A 19390-nucleotide genomic window follows, 5' to 3' on the forward strand; every position below is an offset into this window, starting at 1 on the left:
GCCAAGGCGGGGCCCACGGCGAGGGAAAGGAGGGTCCACGCAGCCCACGCTCCCGCGGAGCAGAGGCCAGCGTCACAGGAAGTGGGGGCCCCACCCTCCAACGTCAGGGGCCGGAAACGAGCGTTGCTGGGGCGCGGAGGTGGGGAGAAAGCCACTGTGGGGAGAGCGTGTCTCCACCAGGTAGGGAAGGCGAGGCCCGTCTGGTTTGGGGCCGCCGAACACCTCCCCTTTAGTGTGCTGGGACACCTTCGCCCTCTAATATCTTACTTTTTCCTCCCGTAGCCTTGGGACTGTGGGTTCCCGGCGCTGCTGTTGTGACTGCGCACCCCGAGGGCCTCTACCTCTTTTGTCTCCATTTTTTTAAGTTAACCACCTTCCCCCCCACCCCTTCTCGAGTTTAGTCTCCTTGCTTAAATCTACTCTGATTGTTTCGTTTAAAGGAAGAAAAACGATAGTTTTCCTGAGACCCCATCTCTGTTAAGAGTTTAACCGGTTGCTTCAGACTACATCCAGCCCCCCAAACTTGACTGCTTCACGTAATTTGTCCATTTCACCGCGGTCTAGTACTAGGGAAAAGGTAAAGAATCGCCTGTTAACAGTTCGTTACGGAAGATACTTCAGTGGATACGGCTGAATGATGAAGCTATGGATTCCAGGGCCCTTAGTCTACTGTAATTAGGCGTTCTGCCCCCAAAATTTACGGTGGCTTAAAAATCAAGGAACCTAATACTTGGTTCTTCCTTCCAAACCTCTTATTTTTTATTGAGAAAGTGTAAAGTATAAGTAAAACTTGTCAAAAGGCAGATCGGGATTTCTTAATCCAGATATGAAAAATATTTTTTACAACACTTTCACTAACAGTTGTCATTAAGAAATGGGCTCCACAGCAAATTTCTAAACTAGAGTTCCAGCTGATCACTTGTATTTCCTATCATAGATTCCAAGGCTGCTTATGTCATAGAATGGGGGGAAGGGGTGTAGAATTGTATGAAGGGCCAAAGCAGAGCTTGCTCTAGAGACAATAGCCGTAAATCTAGCCAATTTTGAGGAGTTTCCTATGAGAATGGCTTTATATAAATTTAGTTCTTCCCCATAATGATGTTTGTTTAATCACAATGCTAAATAGGGGGAGATCTTCAGTAGAAGAGGATCCAAACTACAGAACTATTTCCTATCCTTTAATCGTCTACATTTCTGGTGGAGAGTTGTACTTTTGTTACTGTGTTATCCATAAAGTGAACAGTTCTTAAGTCCTAACATTCAAAAGTTTTCCCTCAGTGGTACAGGGAATGAGTTCTAACTGGAGGCACTTAACCAAGTGTATCCATTTTAGCATAGGAGATTGGCAGGGGGGAAGGGAGGTGAAACATCACTGGAATAAGTGTGGCACTTCGCAGTCGTGCTTAGGAAAAGTCACAGAAATAATAAACTAGAATGGCTCTGGGCTTATTGGATCCATTAAGTGTGTACTTAAAGTAGACTGCCTTATCACCTGAATACAGTTTAAATTAGTAGTCATATTTGGTTTTTCTTAACTGTCTGTGAGCCCTAGAATTTATTCCAAGAGCGTGTGTTAGGCAAGCATGTTAAAATACTTCAAAGTAGTAAAGAATGCTTTAAAGGAGGGTAAATATTTGGGGGAACAGGACAGGCTTTCTTATATTGAACTTGGGTAGCTTCAATTTCAGTTCGATTCCCCTTTTTGGGACTTCCTTTGGTACATTTTTATTTCTGGTTACCTGAACCACTGCTTGTTTTTTCCCCCCTCAGCACTTGGATTCAGCTCCTTCATTTCCAACATGGAAGAAACTTACAGTATGTACTTCTTGTTGCTTTTAGAAAATAAGTTAAATTCTTTATATATAGTTTTATGTCTGACAAGAGTTTTAGTGTGTTGGGAAGAATTCACATTTCTCCCTAAACTGCTGAAGATGTCTATGTGGTAGGTAGTAGAGAAATACCCAAAGTTGAAATAAGACACTTGAAATTTATCAAGCTTTGAAAAGGCTGCAGTTGGGACAGCTGTGTTAAACTATATTTTTATTAAACGAAGCATTTTAATTTCTCAGGACTTCAGTTGCTCCTATTAAGGGGCTAGTAACCCCTGTTTTCTTTCTATTTTGAGGAATAATATTGTGTACATAATGATGTTGACGTACGTTGAATTTTTAGGATTTAAAGACATCCTAGGAAGAATTCTTAATTCTCAAGTGACCCAGGCACCTTACATGGCCCAAGAAGTCAAAAGGGAGTGAGCACCTAGAATCATACAAACGTAAAAACAAAAGAAACCTGAAAAATCATTTCATTTAACGTTCAGATTTTACCTACGAGAAAATAGAACCTGGGTTAACTGACTTTCCCAAGGTCACGTAGTAAGGGACAGAGTCCTATGTTTTTCATGTGTCATGCCATACTTGATACCATAAGGCACTATGGTTTCTAGGTCCTAACCAAGTTTAAAGAACCTCTGCATCAGTGAATGGATGAAACTTGTCAGCAGGGCCTGCTTTGTTTCTTACTTTGCTGTCTCGTTCAGAATGTCTTTAGAGTAAGTTCCAACGAAAGGATATTTTCGTTCCATTTTACCTTCAAGGAAGAGTTCAGTAGAATCTTTATTACCGATCTATAGAAACTACATGGAAATGGTCTTTATTAAATATCTACATCAGAGGTTTTCAGACTTTTGAGCATGCAGCAGAATCACCCAGGTTGCTTGTTAAAACTCAGATTGCTGGACTCAATCCCACAATTTCTCATTCAGAAGGTCTGGGACCCAAGAATTTGCAGTTCTGACATGATTTCAGGTGAGGCTGCTTGTCAGAGGACCACACTTTGAGAATCCCTGATCTAGAAAGCTGATTCTCTTTGGTCTTCCGTAGGGCTCCCTCCCCTACTCCCTTAATTTTTCTTAAAATATTATAATTTAAGCCTGGAATTCCATGTGAGATAGGCAGATAAATATTTATTTGTTCTTGGAAGCTTACTACTCTATTAAATTAGAAAGCAACAACTCCCCTTTATGTCTCTCATTCTTTACTTTTTTCAGCCGTATGTTTCTATTTTGCTTAGAAAAATATCACTTGGGAGTGTGTTAGAAATGCACAGTGTCAGGACACCATCCCAGACCTACTGAATCAGAATCTGCATTTTAACACAGTCCCCAAGTGATTTAACGCCTAGGGATTATGTTAAAGTTTGAGAAGGTCTGCTTTAGAATATACTTGACCTTCTCAACCTTAAATTTTAACCTTAATCTGATAGATTGTGGGGCCCCCGGGTGGCTCAGTTGGTTAAATGTCTGACTCTTAGTTTGTCTCAGGTCATGACCTCATTGTTCCTGGGATCAAGCCCTTTGCTGATGCTGAGGGTACAGAGCCTGCCTGAGATTCTCTCTCTCCCCCTCTCTCTCTGCCCCTTCCCCACTTACATGCGAGCACGTGCGCTCACACGTGCACACACATGCTCTTTCTCTCTCAAAAATAAATAAACTTAAAAAAATTAATTTGATAGATTCCAGAAGATTTCCAGTTTCTGCTTGGGAGATGTACCTCTTAACTATTGATACTTTTGTTGGGTCTAGTCCTGATTTCTATGAAGTTTCCTCCATTTCTTCTCACCGTGGGTTCCAGGCCCTACCCAAGGGTAAGGAACATCTGAGTCTGTGCTTTTAGAGGCAGCTTATCTACAGGGCCTACTCTGTTTTCCAAATTAAGTTATATTCCCAAAAAGCCAGACAGAGTTTTTGCTGAGCAGTTTGATAGTACTTATTACAGGTATTTATGACTTTAAATACACCTATATCTCAATGCCGCACTCTTAGGTATCTGTCCAAGAGAAATGCTCATACGGTACACAAAGAAGTGTATACCAGATTGTTAGTCACAACATTATATATAATAACAAAAAACTGGAAACAACCTAAATGTCCATCCGTATAAAAACTGATTAAAAATCTATGGCACATCCATATGCAGCACTAAAATATTCCTGTTACGGTTTGGTTGTTTGTTTTTTGTTTGTTTGTTTGTTTGTTTGAATATTCCTTGTATGCACTGACATAGAAGGAGCTCCAGGATATATTAAGTTTAAAAAAAAGGGGGCAGGGGGTTAGGGCATCTGACTGGCTCAGTTGGAAGAGCATGCAACTCTTGATCTCAGGGTTGTGAGTTCAAGCCCCACATTGGGGGTAGAGATTATTTAAAAATGTAAATAAAAACTTAAAAAAAAAAAAGCAAATAGCAAAATAGGTGCAGGAAATCCTGTCACATACTACTATATGGATGAACCTTGAGGACATTATGCCAAATGAAATAAGCCTGTCAAAAAAAGACTACCCTAGGGGCGACTGGATGGCTCAGTCTGTTAAACGTCTGACTTCGGCTCAGGTCATGATCTCCCTGTTCATGAGTTTGGGCCCCGCATAGGGCTCTGTGCTGACAGCTCAGAGCCTGGAGCCTGCTTCAGATTCTGTGTCTTCCCCTCTTTCTGCCCCTCCCCTGCTCACGCTCTGTCCCTCAAAAATAAATTAGAACATTAAAAAAATTTTTTTTAATAAAATAAAAAATTTTAAACGAGGCTACCCTATGCTTTTACTTATATAAAGTATCTAGAATAGTCAAACTCATATAAACAAGAAGCAGGATTACTGGTTGCTAGGGATTGGGGAGAGGAGAGAATGGGGAATTGTTGCTTGATGGGGATAGCATTTTGGTTCTGAATTGCTTGATGGGTATAGCGTTTCAGTTCTGCTAGGCAAAAAATTCTGGAAACTGGTTGCACAACAATGTGAATATACCTAACACTACCGGACACTAGACTTACAAATGGTTAAGATGGCAAATTTTATGCTGTGTATCTGTTTATCACCATGAAAATTTTTTTACTTAGAAGTAAAATAAAATTTTTCAAATCTAGAAACCAGTTGAGAGCTGACCTAAGTTACCAGAGGCCAGGAAGTAAAGCGTTAATGGTAGGAAGCCATCATCATCAGCTCTGATGCATGGCACTGTACGGGCAGTATAATGTGTACGAGTCATAAGGTGTATCCAGTCAGTCAGCTGCTGACATGGCCCGACATGTGCTCATGATGGAATGGATTAAATGAAGAGAAACTAATAAGAATTCTATCTGTAAACTCTCCCTGGGTGTCTTGAAGCTTCAGAAATATGAAAAGATTGCTGGTCAGGATGAGCCCGGTTGGCGTAACAAGCCTGCCCATCCTCTAATACTTTTCCTGCCTATTCTTTCCGTCCTTCAAGTCACCTTTCTGGCTCATTTGCATCACGATCATGGCTAGCAGTCTATTCCATGTTTACCACTCTTCCAGTGAAACTGCCTGTTTCAATTCCCCACTGACCTCTGATTTTCAGAGCAGTCTCCTGGTTTATAAGCTTCTTATCAAATGTGAATTGTTTACATGATTTCACTTTTATCATTGCCTTCAGTGATGGCAACAGCATTTTATTAGGTTGCCTTTTGTCCTCATAATATACTCAGAATGTGCTTAGCCATTTAATTTTCCTTTTTTAACCAAGCTTGTTAGAATTTGGGGCTCAGCTTGGGCATCATGTGAAGTCTACAGGTAGCATTATCCATTTAGAGAAACTTCTTTCGTAACTATAGAGGTAATTCCTGAAAGTATACTCTTCTTTTAAAAAAAAAAAAGTTTATTTTTGAGAGAGAGAGTGAGAGAGAGGGGGTGTGTGTGTGTGTGTGCGCGCGCGCGTGTGTGTGTGCGCGCGCGCGAGCGGGCAAAGGGTAAAGAGAGAGAGAGACACAGAATCCGAAGCAGGCCTCAGGCTCTCAGCTGTCAGCACAGAGCCCAACGTGGGGCTCGAATCACGAACCGCAAGATCATGACCTGAGCTGAAGTCAGGTGGTTAACTGACTGTGCCACCCAGGCACCCCAAAAGTATAGTCTTCTAAGGGTAGTTTTAAATAGCATGATCTAGGTTAGGGGGTTTCTTTCACATATGTCTGCAATTGTCTTAAACTTAGGAGGTTCTGTTTTTGTAGCTTTTTTTTTTTTATCTAACTTGATAATCACTAGATTAGCGAATTCTGGTTTTTCCCCACCTGTGTTCCAAACTATGAAAAGTAAAACCACCAGGGCGCCTGGGTGGCTCAGTTGTTTGAATGTCCAACCCTTGGTTTTGGCTCAGGTCATGATCTCACACTGCGTTGGGTCCTCACTGACAACCCAAAGCCTGCTTGGGGTTCTCTCTCCCTCTCTCTCTTCTCCCGCACATGTGTGCACACATACAGGCATATTCTCTCTCTCTCTCAAGATAAATAAAAAAAAATAAAATAAATAAAAAGGTAAAACCACCTGTCTGATACAGGTATTGTTTTCATTTGAGAGGTGTCTGCAGCAACCAAGATCAGGAACTACTTAATAGTAGTCAAAACAAACGAAAAAGAAATCTAGATCTAGAGCAGTGCTTATGAACTATTTTCACGACCTGGCATACTAGTAAATAGGCAGGAATGCTGGCAAAGGGTATTAACTACCCTCAATTTGCCCTAGAACTGACTGATGGGGGATAGAGGGCGCACGTGCAGAGGAATCCCCCATCAATATATTGGCACACCATCCATTCTGACCTTTAGCATACTGGTTGGGAGGCTTTGGTTTGGCTAGCTAGAGGTAAGAATGACCCTGAATTAGCACATCTAGAAGGGAGAAGAGGCTGTCATTTCATTTAACATTATTGTTGTTTTCATTGTTACTCTTCGTATAAAACAAATTTATGTACAACCAAATATGAACTAATAAGATCCCATCTTATCAATATCCTATCAAGCTATCCCATGATAGCTTGTTTTGCTAGACTTCCCAAGATTTGGTGGTAATACAGTTTTATCTTCTCAGAGTTACATTTTCGTGTTTAAATGTTTAGTCACCCTTTTTTTAAAATGCCAAGTTGTCATTAGACTGTCTTGTTCTATTGTTAAAGATTCTGTTGAAAAATCCAGTGTGTCTGGAATACTGGAGTTGTACAAAGGCTGGTTGGGTTTATGTTTATCCTACCTTTCTCTCTTTTAGTCGATTCCCTGGACCCTGAAAAGCTATTACAATGCCCCTATGATAAAAACCACCAGATCAGGGCCTGCAGGTTTCCTTATCATCTTATCAAGTGCAGAAAGGTAAGATATTGTTTGCATTATTTGCCTTGTAATGACCTCCTGAGTTCTTTTTTTTTTTTTTTTTAATTTTTTTTTTCAAGGTTTATTTAATTTTGGGACAGAGAGAGACAGAGCATGAATGGGGGAGGGGCAGAGAGAGAGGGAGACACAGAATCGGAAACAGGCTCCTGGCTCTGAGCCATCAGCCCAGAGCCTGACGCAGGGCTCGAACTCACGGACCGCGAGATCGTGACCTGGCTGAAGTCGGACGCTTAACCGACTGCGCCACCCAGGCGCCCCCTTCCTGAGTTCTTTTAAGAGACCAGATTTTGTAAATAACCGTATAATTTTAACAAAAGTGTTTTAACTTAATGCCGGAATTGTTTTAGGACTCTAACTACCAACATTTATAGAAAGGAATTTATTTCGTGAGTACATAAATTTTTTCTCGTTTTCATTTTTTTCCCCCTTAACTAGTGACAAAACACCCTTTACATGCTCTTTTCACTCTTTGTAAAACAGAGGAAACACTAATTTTTGCTAGCAACGAGAAATCCCTCTTCGCTTGTAAATTTGATGTGTTCATTGTCCTGATAAGGATTGAGTGCCATAATACACTTATTTTTTATTTTTTTGTTTGTCTGTGTGTTTAGCAATGTTAGAGAAGTTGAACAGCTAGAGGTTAGCCTAAGAAAAGATTCCTAAAAATAATCATTTCTCCAAGTTTAAACAGTAAGCGTCTTTGGAGTTGGCGGGGGGGGGGGGGGGGGGGGGGGAGTCATCTGAGTTTTTTTTCTGGTCTTAGTTGATGTAAACTACTTTAATGCTGGTATACTAATTGAGGCACTTAGAAAGGATTTTTAGAATACAGATGTCAGATACAGAGGGCAAAGGTCTGCAAGGATTTGCTTGGACAACATTTTTGGTATTTAATCCAAACTGCATACAATTCATGTATGCATTAACATCCTTTAAAGGGTGTTTCTCTTGTAATCTTGGAGACATGGTTGTAATGCCATTGGTGATCATTTCTCCACCCCTTTTGAATCTGTAGAGCAAGGATCCCTAATAGTTGAACCTGGATAATCTGGACCAGCAGATACCACAATGACTTCCTTCCCTAGGCTCTCAAACATGCCCCAAGGGTAAAGGTTGGGAAAGGAAGCCAAGCGATAAAAAGACGCTGTCTTTAACTCTCTTCTTGTGATGCTCTTAATCTTTCACCACAAAAATCTTTGCATTGGAATGCTCGCAAATTCCTCACAATTTTCTTCATCCTCTGTTTTTCTCTAGTGTCCTCCCCCTTCACATTATTTTTACATTTTTGAGTATCATTTGTGATACGTGTTTTGCTTCTAATAATAAATGAATTTCTTAACTGCTGATATACTTGCTTACAGGATTTGGGTGATGTTAAATACTTTGTTGTTTTGTTTTTTAAAATAAGAAACTTGGTCAGCAGAACAGACCCTCATTTGGGCTTTTCCTCAGTACAATAACCAAAATAAAGGTCAAATTGTTCACAGCCTCATTTCAGGGATCGTTACTTTAAATAAGCGTTCCTGTGTTAATCTGAAAAGCCATTGCTTTGCTGCTTCTGCGGCTCCCTTCCAACAGCTATTTTCCAGCACTATTGCATTGCAATAATAGGGGCGCTACTGCAATGCAGACCAAGAGCGTGTTTCCGTGTTACCGTTTCCTGAATATCACCCTTCAAAGACATCCAGAGAGCTCCACCGTTATAGGCTGTGCTGCCAGAGTCTTGTGACCCTGAGAAAGATGGCTCAAATACCCAATCCGAAATTCACCATGTCCTTCCGTATAAGCCACTTTTGACCCAGTATCTGTGTTGTCAGTCTCTGTGATTCTAACAAAGAAGCTTATGTTTTGATGATCTTGAGGTCACCTGTACAGTCTGTGTGAGTGATAAATGATTCCCTCTCCTACCATGAGTTTGCCTCCCATAGTTAAGCCACAAGTTTATTGAGAGATATTAGTGGAGTCGTTTATAGAATAAACCACCTTATTTTGACAGACCCCTTAATTTGTGTTCTGCAGAATCATCCTGATGTCGCAAACAAATTGGCTACTTGTCCCTTCAATGCTCGCCACCAGGTTCCTCGGGCCGAAATCAGCCACCATATCTCAAGCTGTGATGATAAAAGTTGTATTGAGCAGGATGTTGGTAAGACTAGCTAAAATGTTCCAGTGCTAGAGGTTAGCCCTAGCTATGTATTGTGCTATGTTGTCACCTTGATTTTTGACTTTTATCATTTGAGAAGAATAATACCTTTCTGCCTTTGAGTTTTTTATCTCATCAGTAACAGGTTGTCAGGTTGTGTTTGTCAGACTGCTTTCCCTTCTGAACAGCCTGATCCATTTTACCAATAATTCATCTAAAAATAAGAATCATTTTATTGCCGTAAATATGATAAATGTCTTTGTTCCTGCTTCTCTTTCTTCTGTCAGCAAAGGGATAAGACCTCTCTGTTTAGCTTTTGTAGCATCCATTTTTCAGAAACAAAGACCTGTTAGGCTACCCTGCAACCTTTTAGGCCATTGACCCCTTTTAACATAATTGGCCATGTCCCCTTCTTACAGCAGAGTCTTTATTATCTTGCAGTCAACCAAACCAGGAACCTTGGACAAGAGACTCTGGCCGAGAGCACCTGGCAGTGCCCTCCTTGTGATGAAGACTGGGATAAAGGTGAAGTGTTTCTATGTCTTTTTCTTCACAGTGTCTAAATTCTCAAGTCATTTGCTTTAGACAGAAGGAAGATTTTCCTTTTTTATGAGCACACCATGTTGTGCAGAATGCCTTATTATTTTTATTGGGCCCCAGAACGAGCACATTTGTATCACTGTGCAGACACGTGGAACGGCCTATCCCTCTTGATTGGAAGAAGCACTTCTTTACATCTGTTTTTTTCCATAAATTGTGTTGTACCATCTGTGTTTGGTTGTTACTGGGCACGTTTATTATTATTTATGTTGCTGTGTTTATATCCTTCAATTAAATTCCTGCTACTGTGTCAGGCAGGGTACTTGATCAATTTTTACTTGCTTCTCTAAACTTAGGTGTATTATTTCCCACCTTACAGATTCAACTAGCATAAACTACAGCACCACAAACTGTGTTTTGCTTTCTTTGGCAGATCTGTGGGAACAGACCAGCACCCCATTTGTCTGGGGCACAGCCAACTACTGTGGCAACAACAGGTAAATGAAATGGTCTCGTTCCCAGCACTGCCTCCCAAAATCCAAGTGCTCTGTTACCAAAGGAAGCCACCAAAGCCTGATTTGATCTCGTTCCTTAATGATGTTACTTGGTGGTAATGTAGTCTAGATGTGGTTTTGACGAGTTATTTTCCTTTTTTATTCCTCAGTTCATAAAAAAGTCACATGCTTTGTGTTAATCACTATGGGAACACAAAAATACTAGCTTATAGCCTAGCAAGGGAGACAGTGGTACGAGACATTCTTGTGTCTGTTTGGTTTTTTTGCTAGGTTCACGGTATTTAAACACTTTGAAAAAAATTCTCCAGCTACACCACATGGATCAGTTTTACTCTGGGTAGCTAGTGTCTAAGGAAAAATAATCTTAAAAGTTTGTGACTTGAAACTGGATAAGCCAGAGTACCTTTGGGTAGGGAAGAAAATGCATCTCTTCTTTCCACTGATTTGTATCTAAACCTATAAGATTTCTCATTACTGGGGAGCCTGGGTGGTTCAGTCTGTTGAGCATCCCAACTCTACATTTCAGCTCAGGTCGTGGTCGTGAGTTCATGGTTCATGAGATCAGGGAGTGGAGCCTGCTTGGGGTTCTGTCTCCCCTGCTCATTTCTGCATATTCACTGATTCGTTCTCATATTCTCTCCCTCTCTCCCTCCCTCCCTCCCTCTCTCTCCCTCCCTCCCTCCCTCCCTCCCTCCCTCTCTCTCCCTCCCTCCCTCCCTCCCTCCCTCTCTCTCCCTCCCTCCCTCCCTCCCTCTCTCCCTCTCTCTCCCTCTCCCTCTCCCTCCCTCCCTCCCTCTCCCTCTCCCTCCCTCCCTCCCTCTCCCTCTCCCTCCCTCCCTCCCTCTCCCTCTCCCTCCCTCCCTCCCTCCCTCTCTCTCTCTCTCTCCCTCCCTCCCTCCCTCCCTCTCTCTCTCTCCCTCTCCCTCCCTCCCTCTCTCTCTCTCTCCCTCCCTCCCTCTCCCTCCCTCCCTCTCTCCCTCTCCCTCCCTCCCTCTCTCCCTCTCCCTCCCTCCCTCCCTCCCTCCCTCCCTCTTTCCCCCCTCCGTCCCTCTCTCCCCCCCTCCCCCCCAAATAAACTTTAAAAAAAAAGATTTCTCACTACCGCTTCATCTTCAAACAAGACCAAATTGCAAATATTCAGAAATGAAAATATTTATGGATTAGAAAATGAAGGAATGAGATGCTAGACTTCATTTTTCCCCAAATAGAATGCTTATCAATTTTTATTTCTTAGCTCCTAAGAGAAGTTAACAATTGCACGTGTACCTTATTGTGTGTGTGCACTAAAATAGAAGAACTTGAAGATGAATTTTAATAGTACAGTTTTAATTTTCCCTCCGTCCTATGAGATGTGTTGCCTTTGGTTTGGTTGTCTTGGCATTTTATCTCTCATATTTGTTGAGTGAGTTGATGAGCCTGTCACACAACCGAACAGTAGATGGCATTGCTGTTTATCTCAATTTCTGGAAAATGAAAATGGTCAGACCCATCTTAATGCTTTTACAGAACAGTGAGCTTTTCAGAGAAGTAGTAATCATTCTAATTGCAAGAATGTTTTGATGGAAATGTGTTTACATTTCAGAATGTAGTTTGCTGTTTTCCCCCAAATTACAAAAAACACATTTTTGATGGTCTTGTGTGTGCCTGCCTGGAGAATACAGATAGGCGGGCATAGGCAAATTTGTCTTTCTTTTTGCAGCCCTGCAAGCAACATAGTTATGGAACATAAGAGTAACCTGGCTTCAGGCATGCGTGTTCCCAAGTCTCTGCCGTATGTTCTGCCGTGGAAAAACAGTAAGTGAAATAAAGGCAAAATGCTTTTATTCTTTTCATTGTGCTAAATACAGTTGGTCTTGACTAGCCAAAAACGTGTTCAGTGTGAACACATACACTCGCATGACCCTGAGAGTGAGTGCCTCCTTGAATTTTGCATTCTGAGCACTTCACTTTCTTCACCCTAGCCCTGGCCCTGGTTAATAACAGGAAAGTACAGGATCGCAGAAACCAAAAGAATGTGCTCAAGTTGGGGTGACCACTGACATCAAATACCATGGGCAAATTTGGGGACCAATAAAAAAGCTATTAATTTTGCCTAGGAGGAAGTCATCCCTGACATTCAAGGCATAATATCAATAGGAAACTGGGATTCGAAATGGATTGCAGAGACCTAAAAGGAAATGAAAGAGAGAAAATGAAAGTAATAAGTCAGAAGAACTGGCATTAAGAATAGTATTCCGATGTCTTCCCTAGGCATCAGAGGCCGTTCTGGGTAAATAGGTACTGAATTCATATCATATCACCCCGATAAATTCCCACACCCAAGATACTGTCATTTTTATTTAATACGTACTTTCCTAATGTTGCTCCCAAATGCACATTCCCTTGATTTCAGTCTCTGCTGCTGTTTGAGCTAATTTTGTAGGTGGCTGAAAGATTCCCTTTAAAACATTTCCCTTTGGATACTTCCATTTCCAAAAAAAAAGGAGATCACCAAATCATATGCCTGAAGGCTTGATAGGTAATGAATGAACTATTCTTTTCCCATGCGTTTGAGTAGAACCCAGTCACTAATTTTGAATTCTTCTACTTTTATACTGTAATTCAGTCTACCCCAGGAATAAGTCATTTGTGTTTAGTAAGAATAGGGAATGGAGTGAGTTTCAATTGTCATGGTGTATTTATTTTGAAATATTTCTACTCCATAGATGGAAATGCACAGTAACTGAATATCTATCTCATCAAGTAAGTGTTTCAGTTTTATTTCACTATCTCTTCAGATGGTAGCAAGATTTAACTGGACATAAAGCAATTTGGGTCCAATTTTCTTTCAGATTATGGTACCAAATTAAAGCTTTGTGTGTGCCTCTGTTTTTTAAGTATATAGCTTCTATTATGGCTTTACACGCTAATGAATAGGCATTTACTGGTTAAATTAGAATTCTGTTAACATGCCAAGTTGCTTTCCCTAACGTTAATACACATTGCCTTTTTCCTTTTTCTTTTCTTCTTTTTTTTATCAAAGTTGCATTCTAGATCTATCATGCCTTTTTAATGGGCTTGAGATTAATCAGACAGCTGTGCTTCACTGCTCTGCAATTTTTCCCTGTGCTGTACAGTTTAACACTCATCAAAAAATTCACTCCTTTTAATGAGCACTTAAAAGTTTGGGGTCTCTAAGAGTCTTGCACTGTCGATCTTATCTGAATACCTGATTTAGTAGAATCTCACAAAATCTATATGAAGGGAGCAAAATCTTTTTACAGAGGAAGCCTTTCCTTGAGGTAACCCTGTACACCTATGGCAGAGCCAAATTTGATGCTTCAAATGCTATTTTGGTTGAGGTTGCCTGGCTGTCTTGCTCCTGGCAAAAGGAATATTATTAGTCTAGGGAGGAGATGATATCCCCACTGTCATGCAGATAGTAGGCTCTCTGTGAATATTTACTTAATGAGTAATTGGCCTGATGCCTTCCAGTTCATTCGCTTCCTCGGGACAGTGAAGCAGGTGGATCTCCTGTGAGTTAGGGTTCATGTTGTACCAAAACTGATATTTCTTCTAGTGAGAAGCAGAAAAGAGATTCTAAAAGCAAACACCCTTTAGCCACGGACAATAATATTTACAAGTTGCTTCTAGGTACTATCCATTTTTCTTGGTAGGTTCTGATGTCACATGGTTAAATACATCTGGAAACCAGAAAATTCTCTTCTGGCCCCAGAAGAGAAAGTGCTACAGCAGCACTGGGGTGTGTCAGGAAAGCACACACTGACCTGGATGAATGGCGAACTTTGAAGCCTTCTCTGACATGCCTCCCAAGATGCTTGGTGGTCATCTCCACTGGATAGCTACCTAATAAAAATGGTCTAGGGGCGACTGGCTGACTCAGAAGAGCATGCAACTCTTGATCTTGGAGTTGCGAGTTCGAGCCCCACATTGGGTGTAGAGATTACCAAAAAAAAAAAAAAAGTTACTCTAAGATGAAAGCCTAGGAAAAGCTCCTGTCTCTAACGCTGAATACTAGATGTTCCTCTCCTTTGGAACTTAACTCTTTGCTGTTAAACCCCTTACATGCTGAAAATGTATTTTTCTATATAACCTCTGAGGAACCAAGGGAAAAAAATTATCCTAGTTTAGGTAAGAATCCTTAAACAGCCACAGACCTTTTTATTCTCTTAATAAAAAATAAAGCATCATATTTTGAATGCCTGTTGTAGAATGCTGTAGCTTCTTTGGAAAGATAAAAAAAGAGATAGAAGATAGGACTTTCTCCCTTAAGGAACTTAAGTATGGGTGGAGATTTTTTTGAATACATATACATAAAAAGGGTCGGTTCACCTTGCATTTACTATGCTTTTATCTCATTGTGTTTTTATCAACAAATCTTTTTACTAGGTAAGTGTCTCGAAGCAGGTGATATCATATTAATTTTTGTTCCCCTAATGTGCATTGTAAACAGCTCAAAAAATATTACTGAACTAATGAGTAGATAGAGTATGTGAGAAGAGAAAAAGATCAATATGTTAGTTGAAATTAATCCAGAATTGTCTCTAGGAGTCAATTGTATGGATAGTCAATTCTGATTTTCTTCTCACTCATGAAACTGTTGACACAAGGAGTGTACATCGATCTCTGTGTAGAATGTTTTTAATTCAATTAACAAGTTTCTGTGTGCTTAGTGGAACTGAAAAGTTAAGGGTCAGAAGGTACTTGGTGTTCTGCCATTAACAATAGCAGATTCTTCCAGCTGACCAAGAGATTTTAATCAGGTTGTGTGGCCTGTTGTCAGATATAGTTGGTGTTTTTATCACTGACAGGAACTAAGATCTCTTCTTTTTCTCTCATTTCCTTGCAGATGCCAGACCCTAGAAGACTCTTGCTTCTTCCTGCTACCAATGGGTTCTTCTTTTTTTTTTTCTCCTAATCTAATTATAGAAAGATAAACTGTGACTTTCAAACTGACAAGTACCTTTTTCTTTTTTCCTCCCTGCTTTGAGTCTCATTCATTTGATGCAGGACAGAACTCTCAAACTCAGAAGAACTGCTTCAAATAAAGCATCAACATAGATAGCTTGATAGTTTCATTAAGTACCTGCAGCCCCAAGATCAGAAATCACATCCTGTTCCACATTAATGAAACATAATTATTTAAAGTTATCTTAAAGGGGGCGCCTGGGTGGCGCAGTCGGTTAAGCGTCCGACTTCAGCCAGGTCACGATCTCGCAGTCCGTGAGTTCGAGCCCCGCGTCAGGCTCTGGGCTGATGGCTCAGAGCCTGGAGCCTGTTTCCGATTCTGTGTCTCTCTCTCTCTCGGCCCCTCCCCCGTTCATGCTCTGTCTCTCTCTGTCCCAAAAAATAAATAAACGTTGAAAAAAAAAAAAATTAAAAAAAAAAAAAAAAATAAAGTTATCTTAAAGGATCCAGCTAAAGCAGGCAAGAAACTTGGGTTGGAAAAAAATAATAACTGTATTTATGTTCTCTGACACACATCGGCCAGCTTCTTTTTAGAATTTATAGGAATGGGCCTTTTTTGATCAGTGCATCTTTTTATACAGAGTCCTCAAGATGTCGATAGCATTTATATAGCAATATACCCCATTCTTGGTTAAAATCTTAGAACATCTTGCTCTCTGAATATTTCCAACCTAGGGTAGGTTTCTTTTCATCTCTCCCACATTCCAGCTGGAAATTGTACTCGGTGTCAAACCAGGTGTAGATTATGTAGGAGTGAAGATTGGAATGGAGAGGAACAATGTATGTGTGGGGAAGAGATAGGCTTTCCACCTGTGTGTGAAATTTGATTAAGCTTCAAAGCTTAAATTTGTGATGGCCCTGCCGACTACCCTGGGATTTGTGTAGAGTAAGTTCAATTTCTGAAACACCCAAAGCTCAGGCTGTCCTAGCATCTGGTTAGCCCTCAAGAGGAAACCTCATGATTTCCCCAGACCAGTTTTTTTGTTTGTTTATTTGGATTATCGGTGCGTTTTTGGTTTTTTGTTTTTGTTGATTGGTTGGCTTTTTCAGGTTTAGTTTGGTTTGAAGTCTGCATGGAGAGGGATATAGGATGTGGTATAGATAAGGATTTGGATGAAGCATACTTACAAATAATTTCAAAAATGATCTGTCTAGCATTGTTTGTGGGTAACAGATAAGGGAGAGTGGGCTTTTATGGAATGCCTCCTTTCATGAGTTTTCCATTGGATTCTCTCCTAATAAAGCAGAGCAGTTTATTTAGTTGCCGTCTCTAAAAACAGGTTCAAGATAAGCCCCAGTACAAGGTATTTCTGCTTCTAGCTGTGTGATCTTAAGTGAATAACTAAACCTTTTCCTCTGGAGATGGTGATAATGTATGGACGGGGGACAAAACACCCATTATGCCACTAAATCTGGTTATTTGTATATCAACCAATACCTCACAACCTAACGTTTTAAAAGTACTCGTCTTACTGGAAAATTACAAATCCCTGTTGATTTCATTTGTTTGGGTGATAACAACAAAACTGTCTATTCTGTAGTTGTAATCCAGAACACCTAACCAATTTAGGAAGAACAAGCAGGGGTGTGAGTCTCATTGCAAAGAATTAACTGCTTGAATACAACTCAACAAAAGAATCAGAAATCACAAAGTCACAAAACATCTGACCTTTTCGAGTGTGAGTACCACTCACTGTAGGAGAATGCCTACCTGTGTTAATTTCATTAGCTCACAAAATAAACAAGCCTGCTGTTTCTTTAGTAAACTAATGATTAAAGCAGCCAATTTGTCTGGTCCAGGAGCTTTCAGGGACTACTTGGGATGTTTATTGGGCCTAGAATTCACTAGTCTGGATTTAGTTTACTAGAGATTTTTGGAAATTCCCAAAAACTAGAATAAAGAAGTGACTAAGTCTATACATCTGTCAGAATTGGGAAGGAGAAACTTCTCTGTGAGATCCTCTTTTTCAGAGGATGACTTCCCTTTGGAATGTGGACAGGTAAGCAGCTGAATATTCTGCCTTAATTTCAGTTAAAGTCAAGTGTTACAGGTTAAATGCAGAGGTATTTCACAAGCTTAGCCCAGAGAGCCTTTGAAGCCCGCATTTCAATCTTATCCAAGGCTTCCATACTCTACCCCAAGGAGAGGATTTGCTTTTTGGAAGATTGCCTTTCCCTGTAGTGGTTCTAGAAGTGCCATTGTGATTTGCAAATGTTCTTACCAGGGATAAACACATGGAGGTAAAAATGATTCTGAGCTCTCCTGGTAGCTGTACCCGAGCTAAACAAGGAGAATATCTGGATTTAATTTCAAGTAATGCATGGTAGTACCTGTTCCTCGTTAATCTCTTAGACAAAATGTATATACCTATACTGGCATTCTTGGAGTCCTTTAGTGTTACTTTTCCCAGTTCATTTTAAGCTTTAAAGTAGGCAGACACTGAGGAGATAACATTGTGTTTATATTACCATTTTAAAAATTTTTTTTTTCAACATTTATTTATTTTTGTGACAGAGAGAGACAGAGCATGAACGGGGGAGGGGCAGAGAGAGAGGGAGACACAGAATCGGAAACAGGCTCCAGGCTCTGAGCCATCAGCCCAGAGCCCGACGCGGGGCTCGAACTCACGGACCGCGAGATCGTGACCTGGCTGAAGTCGGACGCTTAACCGACTGCGCCACCCAGGCGCCCCTATATTACCATTTTTAAAGAGGCAGGTTATAAAAATCAAGGTGATTTGTATACTATATTTTAAATGATTGAAGCAGGACTGGCCTTGGAAAGGAGACCTTTAAGAAAATACACATTTTCCGGGGTGCCTGGATGGCTCAGTCGGTTAACTGTCCGACTTCGGCCCAGGTCATGATCTCACAGTTCGGGAGTTCAGGCCCTGCGTTGGGAGCCTGCTTCAGATTCTGTGTCTCCCTCTTTCTCTGCCCCTCCCCCACTCACAGTCTGTCTCTCTCAAAAATACAAAAAATAAACATTACAAAAAAATTTTTAAAAATACACGTTTTCTTGTGCCAACTCAGTGGGTAGCATAAGGAAAACCACCAAAATTCTATGAGAAAAATACTGTAGTGACCACTCATTCTTTTGATCACTGTCTTCCTGGTACGATTAAGGTCCAGAACACATTCACATCCTACTTTACAGTCCTGGCCTCTTCAGAAGCCACTGAGGACACTATTAACCTGCTACCCCAGTACCAACAGTCTCAGGTGACGTTCTATAATAGCTGTACTGAGGTCTGACCAATGCAGACCTTTGTATGAACAGGACATTTGCCCTTTACACAGCAATTCCACTGCCTGGTCCAACTCGCTTAACTCATAAACTTGGTAACTGGTGAGACAGATATAAAAGTTAAGATTGTCTATAGCTAGGAAAAATAGCATCCTAGGCCAGACAGTACCCCTGGAGAACAACCATATGGTCAGCAGATTTGCATTTGTGTTTACCTTAAAGACTGTTTTATATAAAAACTAAAATAGTGGAAGAGCCTTTGAAGAAACATGAAGACAAGAAGACCTACACATTTTTATGGAGGATGTAAATCCAGGTTGTATGAAATATTTCATATTAACCCAACCATGCCTCTTCGTTTTTATTAAAATGCTTGTCATTGAGGGGCGCCTGGGTGGCTCAGTCAGTTGAGCGCCTGACTTCGGCTCAGGTCATGATCTCACAGTCCGTGGGTCTGGGCCCCACATCAGGCTCTGTGCTGACAGCTCAGAGCCTGGAGCCTGCTTTGGATTCTGTGTCTCCCTCCCTCTCTGACCCTCCCCTGTTCATGCTGTCTCTCTCTGTCTCAAAAATAACGTTAAAAAAAATAAAGTGCTTGTCATTGAAATGAAGTCTGCTTTCTAGTTCATTCTCAGGCTTGGGTTCTAGGTTTTCATTGGACAAGGTGACAGATTATTTGCTCCTTGTGTTGGTTTTCTGTAGAGGAGAACTTTCTAGCAGAGGTACAAATTAAAAGTGATGGGAAGTTTTGATTTTGAAGTTAGAAGCTCCACTGAGATATCCTTTTGTTGAATTGGAGATGTCAACAGA

The 19390-nt window shown here is 40.8% G+C and overlaps 1 protein-coding gene and 1 long non-coding RNA gene across 4 annotated transcripts in view; one reads left to right on the top strand and one right to left on the bottom strand.

Moving 5' to 3' along the window:
* Positions 1-15427, top strand: GTSF1 (gametocyte specific factor 1). 2 transcript variants are annotated; one of them, XM_086713176.1, is made up of 9 exons: positions 1-180; positions 1771-1815; positions 7049-7149; positions 9187-9313; positions 9752-9835; positions 10284-10347; positions 12065-12159; positions 13071-13107; positions 15215-15427. In XM_086713176.1, the coding sequence occupies exons 2-8, from the start codon at positions 1800-1802 to the stop codon at positions 13085-13087; spliced, it is 504 nt and encodes a 167-aa protein (XP_086569302.1). In that variant the 5' UTR covers positions 1-180; positions 1771-1799; the 3' UTR covers positions 13088-13107; positions 15215-15427. The 2 variants fall into 2 exon arrangements, with proteins under 2 accessions (XP_086569302.1, XP_086569301.1); XM_086713175.1 differs by lacking the exon at positions 1-180 and adding an exon at positions 1073-1197.
* Positions 11565-19390, bottom strand: part of LOC147579118 (uncharacterized) — an 18657-nt gene continuing 10831 nt past the window's right edge. Inside the window, exons 5-6 of one of the 2 annotated variants that reach the window (XR_015253563.1) lie at positions 13810-13920; positions 11565-11828 (exon numbers count right to left, since the gene is read on the bottom strand). This is a non-coding gene — a long non-coding RNA (uncharacterized LOC147579118). Of the gene's footprint in view, positions 12533-13809; positions 13921-19390 lie in introns of both variants that reach the window. The other variant, XR_015253562.1, reaches the window with a different exon arrangement.

Source organism: Puma concolor, chromosome B4 (genome assembly GCF_028749965.1).
Source record: "Puma concolor isolate L17-30 chromosome B4, mPumCon1.1.hap2, whole genome shotgun sequence".
NCBI lineage: Eukaryota > Metazoa > Chordata > Mammalia > Carnivora > Felidae > Puma > Puma concolor.